General features: G+C 41.6%; 1 protein-coding gene across 1 annotated transcript in view; it reads left to right on the forward strand.

Moving 5' to 3' along the window:
• VWA8 (von Willebrand factor A domain containing 8) overlaps positions 1-7,836 on the forward strand; it is a 366,248-nt gene that overhangs the window by 354,856 nt on the left and 3,556 nt on the right. The window contains exons 43-44 of the mRNA XM_015538962.2: positions 4,485-4,583; positions 5,794-6,032. Of these exons, the coding sequence (XP_015394448.2) occupies positions 4,485-4,583; positions 5,794-6,032 (338 nt within the window). The remainder of the gene's footprint in view (positions 1-4,484; positions 4,584-5,793; positions 6,033-7,836) is intronic.

Genomic DNA, 7,836 nt, shown 5'->3' on the forward strand with positions numbered 1-7,836 from the left:
AGCATGCTTCATGGAGGAATCCGACAGGCTTTCTCCATACCCAGCCCAGCACTGAACACGTGGGTGACCTTAGACATCTACTGAAGCCAATACTTTACTAGTTGCCATTGGCAAGAGCTGTACAGCTTTTAGGGTTCAAATTCTGTTACCTTTTCATAAGATGGATAACAAACTATCCAAGGAGATTTTTTTTTCACATATGGAATTTATTACATCCTCTTAAAAAGCATTTATTATCAAGCCTTTTTATTGTATTGGTAAATTTCCCTTACAATTCTTTTGTATCATCTTTTGCATAAATTAAAAAATCTGAAAACCACACCCAAGATCTCACTCTGGTCCTCCCCTAACCATGTCCCTCCCATGAGGTAAAGAGCCTATGGGGCCAAGGGGGTATACTCGGTTAAAGCCAGTTTCTGGATCATGTTCCCAGTTTCTGGGCTCCCCAAGAAACCTCTGATGACCCCCCAAGCCTGCTTCCTATGTGGTCCCCTTTCTTATGCCCATCTTCATAGGGCAGACTGGCCAATGGTGTAAACACCCAGGTCTGAGGTATGGCCAAGGGGCAACTGTAGGAAGGAATATGATGGCTGGGTGTCCATACATATGTGAAGCGCCTCATGGAAATGGGACAGAGCCGACTATAGCCAAGCCAGGGGCCGGTGCTGCCCACACCATTCTGTTCTTGCACAGAACTTCAAGGACTCCTGGCTCTCCAGGTCATTATAATCTGTATTTACTTATCAAAGGAGGACAGAATATATTTTATTTAACAATTTATATCCTGATTTACAGGTTTTAAATATTTAGGCATCTTACATCGGCCTTCATTTATACACTTGTCCCTTCCAATTACACACTTATCTCTGTCCATTCCCATTCTTTCTGCTCGTTTTCAGTCTCAGAAAAAGGAGTGTCCTCCTTCCTTCTCCAGACTAGACACTCTGACTCTGACCATGATCCTTCCTGACTGCCTCCTCTCTGCCACCTGTAACATGCCCAGATACCTCCCCGCCAACACCCCTCTAGATACTGTTCCATTTTACTTTTTATCCCACAGACTTTTCACTAACCTTGTCCCCACAAAGGTGTCTGTTGATTCTGAGGCCCAGAGGTCACTAGTCCCCATTCTCTGGGATGGCTGACGTTAGTGTGATTCAGCACACTTGCACAACCACTTCCGGAGACCCTCCACACAGATTCCCCAGGGCCATCCGCTTATCCTACTTTGGCAAGTGCTGTCTCCCCTGTCTTCCCCACTCAGCTCTGTGTCCTTCTTCCACCCACCAAAGAGGATACTCCTCAAAGTTCAGGTGAAGGGTTCCTCTGCTCTTCTCTGTCTCTGCATTTGCCCTTGGCAGTCATGTGTCCCTCCTGGGCAGGGACAGCCACATCTCTGACTCCATGAAATACATTTCTACTCTGATACCTCCCTGGATGCATAATTTCAGCACATCCAAAATGGAACTGATCTTCTGCAAATAACCCAGCTTCTCTCCTGGCTCCCTATCATCGCATAAAAATTATTTCAACAGAAATTCTTCCACTTCTTTTCATTTTTAAATACAATGGTTTTGGTTACTGTATGGGCTTTTTGGTCAGCCAGCTTGGGCTAACCACCATTTATCACATGGTGGCTATGGGGGGTGGGGGGTGGGAAAATGCATTCCAGCTTCCAAGCAGCTTATTTGCAAAAGAATGTAGCCCACATGGGAAAGGAAACCTTCTTATTGCCCCAACATGATTGCATTTTTGCCATAAACACACCAGGCACACTCACAGATACTAAAATTTGAAGATGAATAAGATATGGCCTCAAAGAGCTCAACAGTTAAAAAGAAATAGACATGAAAAGAAATAAGTGCATTCCCCTACAATACCTAGAGTCATGTTTTGCACATGGTTGGTGCTCAAAAGATAGCTGTTGATTGATGGGCAGTTGGTGAATAGAAAGCAGTGATTCTAAAGCATTTTGTCCCTCAGTAGTATTCCAGATATTCCTGAAAATCTTTTGCCCCAGGCCCACACTCAGAATTTTCTTTCCAGATGCCCCAATTGCCCAGATACCCTAACATCTATTCTAACTTTCACATCAGAATCACAAAAATTCTTAGAGGGACGTGGAAGGGGAGAAGGGAATTGGGGAGCAAACCCCAATAGTTAGAACCACCTTGCTCCAGTTATGGGGTTGCTTCAGGTCCCAAACTTCTTTCCAGATTCCATTCAAATGCTGCACCCCACACTCAGCTCTAGTTTTCTCATGTGCATTGTGAGATAGAGAAATAGAAAGGTAGTTCCTAAATTTTAAAAATACATGTCATACACTAAAGTAGAAAAGCAGAGGGGCACCTGGGTGGCTCAGTTGGTTAAGCATCTAACTTCAGCTCAGGTCATGATCTCATGGTCCATGAGTTCGAGCCCCATGTAGGGCTCTGTGCTGATTGCTCCAAGCCTGGAGCCTGCTTTGGATTCTGTGTTTCCTTCTCTCTCTCTGCCCCTTCCCCTCTCGTTCAATCTCTCTCTCTCTCTCTCTCTCTCTCTCTCTCTCTCTCTCTCTCTCTCTCTCTCTCAAAATAAATAAACATTAAAAAATGTTTTTTAATTAAAAAAATAAAGTATGGGAATGCACACTGGTGCAGCCACTCTGGAAAAAAGTATGGAGGTTCCTCAAAAAACTAAAAATAGAACTACCCTACGACCCAGCAATTGCACTACTAGGCATTTATCCAAGGGATACAGGTGTGCTGTTTCAAAGGGACACATGCACCCCCATGTTTATAGCAGCACTATCAACAATAGCCAAAGTATGGAAAGAGCCCAAATGTCCATCGATAGATGAATGGATAAAGAAGATGTGGTATATATATACAATGGAGTATTACTCGGCAATCAAAAAGAATGAAATCTTGCCATTTGCAACTAGGTGGATGGAACTGGAGGGTATTATGCTAAGTGAAATTAGTCAGAGAAAGACAAAAATCATATGACTTCACCCATATGAGGACTTTAAGAGACAAAACAGAGGAACATAAGGGAAGGGAAACAAAACTAATGTGAAAACAAGGAGGGGGACAAAACAGAAGAGACTCATAAATATGGAGAACAAACTGAGAGTTACTAGAAAGGTTGTGGGAGAGGGGATGGGCTAAATGGGTAAGGGGCACTAAGGAATCTACTCCTGAAATCATTGTTGCACTATATGCTAACTAATTTGGATGTAAATTTTAAAAAATTAAAAATAAAAGTAAAAAAATAAATAAAGTAGAAAAGCAGATTATAAAACAATGTTATCCACTGCAGTTAGAAGTTATGTTGATGTAGATGTGTGTGTGTGTGAATGTGCAACCTTTTTCACATGTAGTGAGAGGAAATAAAAGCCTCAGAACTTCTACAAAACTTTGAGAGATGTTAGCTTTGAATATGGGATTATGACTAATTTTTACTTTCTTTTTTGTGCTTTACTGTAATTTCGATGGTGAATACATTTCACTTTGTGTGTTCAAAAAAAAAAAGTTTATGTATTAGTTTTGTACTGCTGTGTAACCAATTACTGCATACATAGCCTTTCAAAGCAATACCCATTTACTAGGTCTTAGTTCTATAGTTTAGGGGTCTAGGAAGGCTCAGCTGGGTTCTCTGGTTAGGGTCTCATAAGGCTGAAATTGCGATCTGAGCCAGACTGGACTCTTACCTAGAGGCTCTGCTTCCAAGCCCATTTGGATTTGGGCAGAATCAGTCCCTTGTGGTCATAGGACTGAGGTGCCTGTTTTGATGTTGGCTGTCAGCCAGGGTCCCTCCTAGATGCCACTCTCAAGGCCTCACCCCATAGTCACCTCCATCTCAGCCACAGATAATTCCCACATGTCACATCCCCCCAGACTTCAAGTCTCTCTGTCTTCCCCTTCTACTACCATCCAGAAAAACTCTGCTTTTTAGGGCTCATGTGATTAAATTGGGCCCACCCAGGTAATCTCCCTTTTGATTAACTCAGAGTCACCTGATTAGCGGCCTTACATCTGCAACATCCCCTTTGCCACATAACATAATCACAAGTAAACATCCTACCCTATTCACAGGTCCTGCTCACACTTAAGGGGAGAGGATTATGCAGGCCATGTATGCCAACGGGCAGGAATCTTGGGGGCCACCTTGGTACTCTGCCTACCACAGTGCGTGTGTATGTGTGTGATTTTTTTTGAACTCTCCCCTGATGGTTAAGAATGGAAGTCTTGGTAGCCCATGAAGCCCCCATCATACTTTCTCCCTCCTGCTAGGGCAGAAATCACATGAGGATGAGCCAGAAATGAAGGAGCCTGGAATTTGTCTGCCTTTGTTGATAAGCACACATCCATCTCTCTGGACTTCTCCATGGCCATCTGTTGAGCAATTGTGTATGGTGGCAGACCAAAGATTTGGAGGCCAAAAGGTCTGATGACAATTCTCTAGTGGGCAGAGGCTTCTAACTCTGATTCTCTTATCTATAGTATGACATCGCTGGACACTCTGGAGATGGCTACAACATTGGTCTGGTTCCAATTAACAAAATCCCCAAGGACAATAAGCAAAGACTAGAAATTCTGAAGGTAAATACATTAAATCACCTCTATATTGTGAAAACTTCCACCAGATTAGGTAAAGTATCTTCTGATGACTGGAAAGATTCACTGAAGCAGCAACAGATACAGGAAAGAAAAAGACTTTCTGTTTTACAAGCATTCAAGCCTTAAACTGAGAAAACGCTCCTGGTGCCTAAAATCCTCTTCTCCACACTACAAATTTTAAACTCTATTCCCTACATATTTTTAGCGTACTCAAGATTATGTCAGGATTCCACAGCCTGAGTCCCCCTCCTAAATCCTATACAGTTCTTCTCAGTCCCTAAGTATTTCAGTAAAAGGAAAAGAATGACCCCTTTCAGCGTACTCTCCCAGTTTTATGTACTTCGTAGTATTTTCTAATGATAACTTCAGTTTCACATACTCAGATCTACAATAGAAACACACACACCTTATGAGGTTAAAGTAAATGTCCTCCATTGCTCTTGTTGTAAGTACAGTGTTTAGTGTTACAACTTTGTTTATTAGAAATTCAACCCATTTCTCATTTTTCTCTTGTGTCACATCCATTCACAGGTCTTGCCCACATTTAAGGGGAAAGGACTATGCAGGCTGTGTTTACCAGGGGCAGGAATCTTGGGGGCCACCTTGGAATTCTGCCTACCACAGCGTGTGTGTGTGATACCAAGTTTTATGTTTTCTTACATTTTCTCACTTTAAATGGCAGCTTGAGTTTGAGGAGTAAGTGCCAACTGGGAGAGTTTGAGAACATTTCATGTTTCTAACAAAAGTCTTAACCGCATACAAATATCACATGTACTGTTGTCACTCTGAGGTGCAAATGAAATAGAACTTGCTCAGAGATTTCTTATTCACATGGAATAATTGGTATTTGTGCATTCTCATGGTCAATAGAAAAACCATTATGAGGGGCGCCTGGGTGGCGCAGTCGGTTAAGCGTCCGACTTCAGCCAGGTCACGATCTCGCGGTCCGTGAGTTCGAGCCCCGCGTCAGGCTCTGGGCTGATGGCTCGGAGCCTGGAGCCTGTTTCCGATTCTGTGTCTCCCTCTCTCTCTGCCCCTCCCCCGTTCATACTCTGTCTCTCTCTGTCCCAAAAATAAATAAAAAACGTTGAGAAAAAAAAAATTAAAAAAAAAAAAAAAAAAAAGAAAAACCATTATGTTGGCTTAAAAAGTTTCTCACCTGTGGCTTTTGTGCGACATCTCTTACCTCCAGACAATGCATGCCCATGCTCAATTCTGCATGAGTGGGGACCACACGTTAGAGGGGACAGAACATGCCATCAAGGAAATTGTCAAAGAAGAAGCTGACGAGTACTTTGTTATCGTCTTAAGTGACGCAAACCTGTCACGATATGGAATACATCCTGCCAAGTTTGCCCAAATCCTGACAAGCAACCCTCAAGTAAATGCTTTTGCCATTTTCATTGGATCTTTAGGTGATCAAGCAACCAGGTAAGGGTCTCCTCGGGATACAGCAAAGGACAGGTATAGGGACCTACCTGGCGCATGTCATTTCACGGGATTGGCATCAGGCGGGGGGGGTGGAAGAGAAAAAGGAGGAATGACCCGTAGGGTTGCTGCTGTCATGGAGCTGATAGTCCAGTTGGAAGGATATAATGCTCCGGCTTATGTTTGGATGAGCAGTAATCGTTTGAAATTAACGGTTTTCCATTGTGTGTTTAGACCAACAATAGGATAATTAACAAATTGATTTGTCCACAAATAAATTAGACAGTATTTTATATATTTTCACTTAACATCAAGGTCTCAAGCTCAGTTCTAATCAGTTCATGTTCAAATCATATTCAAAGTTAGCAAACATCTATTTTCCCAGCATAAGAGATTGCATATATATATGTTTGTGTCTGTAAAACCTGTATATAAATAATATATAAAATACACACACACATACACATACACATACACATACATATAGCGAGACATACATAAATATACATGGACATACACACACACATACACATACATATAGCGAGACATATACATAAATATACATGGACAGACATACATGGATATAGATACATAGATTGTAGATAAATATCACTTCTTAAATATCTCCCTTTGTATGTGTGTATATCCCTTTTTACTGGGGGGACAAGCAGGTAAAGCACTTAGAGACAATGTAAGAGAGTATGTGTGGTAAAATTCTACACTGAACATGCTAAATATTTAGTAGAGAAGGTGTGGTCAGATAACAAATACCATTGTGGATGAGCTAAAAGGAGAGATCTGGAAACACTTTCATTTCTCAAATATACTAATGTTTATTCTTTTGAATTATAAACAGAAAGAACTTCTGATTTTTCTTTGCTTGAAATATTTGTATGAGGCAGAAAACACAAATGGAAGTATATTTTTCCCACCCCCAAAAATAAATTTCCTGCCTAGAATGCATACCTTTTTATTATTCCTGTCTCTTACCTGTCATACTCTGAAGTATAGAGTCCTGTATACACTACAAAATGCTTTAGTGTCCAAAGAGCTGGCATCTTTTCCTATTCCCTTCGCCTTGCTGCAGGGTCACCAAGTGAGGTTAAGAACAGCCTGAATATCATGTAATTACAGTCACTTTATTACAACTGACTTTGCATTCTTCCCAGTTTTATACGTTAGCCTCTTCTAGAACTTCCATGTCCTCGAATGCAAACCGTGCCTTTTCTACCCAGATTTCCTTCAGGACCAGCCCAGTATTTAGCAGACGGCAAGTTCAACAAATACTGGTTGAGCTGAAATAGCTATTTTGTCTTTCTAGTGAACAGATCCTGTTTGAATACTTAAGAAAGTACAATAATACCCTTGTGGTTTCCTAGGGAAATGGTCCAACATCCACTGGCAAAAGATACGTTGCAGAATTAGCTGGTCTACCAGGCATGCCAAATGTATGATACTACACAGGACGGTTGACTTTTATTAAATGTCATTCCAAAACCAAACTTTGTTGGCACAGTGAAAGAAGGCGTTCTTTTGGATAGAACTGTGTCTTGTCCTTTCATTGCTTTCAAAAAATGGCCCTTTGTTCCAGATGATAAATTGCCATTTAAAAAAATTATCATTAGCCTGTATAACCTTGGTGTCATCAAAGCTGCAATTGCATGAGTCAGAGTGTACTTCATGCTGTATAATGTGAGGCAAAAAAGAACGAGAGAGCAGGGGAAGAAAGAAAGAACCACCCGGGGTTTGGCCAGGCAGCATTTTTCGGGGCCTGTTTTCTAAGGCAGGAAAAACACTTAGTACAGCG

The sequence above is a fragment of the Panthera tigris genome, chromosome A1 (genome assembly GCF_018350195.1).
Source record: "Panthera tigris isolate Pti1 chromosome A1, P.tigris_Pti1_mat1.1, whole genome shotgun sequence".
Lineage (NCBI taxonomy): Eukaryota > Metazoa > Chordata > Mammalia > Carnivora > Felidae > Panthera > Panthera tigris.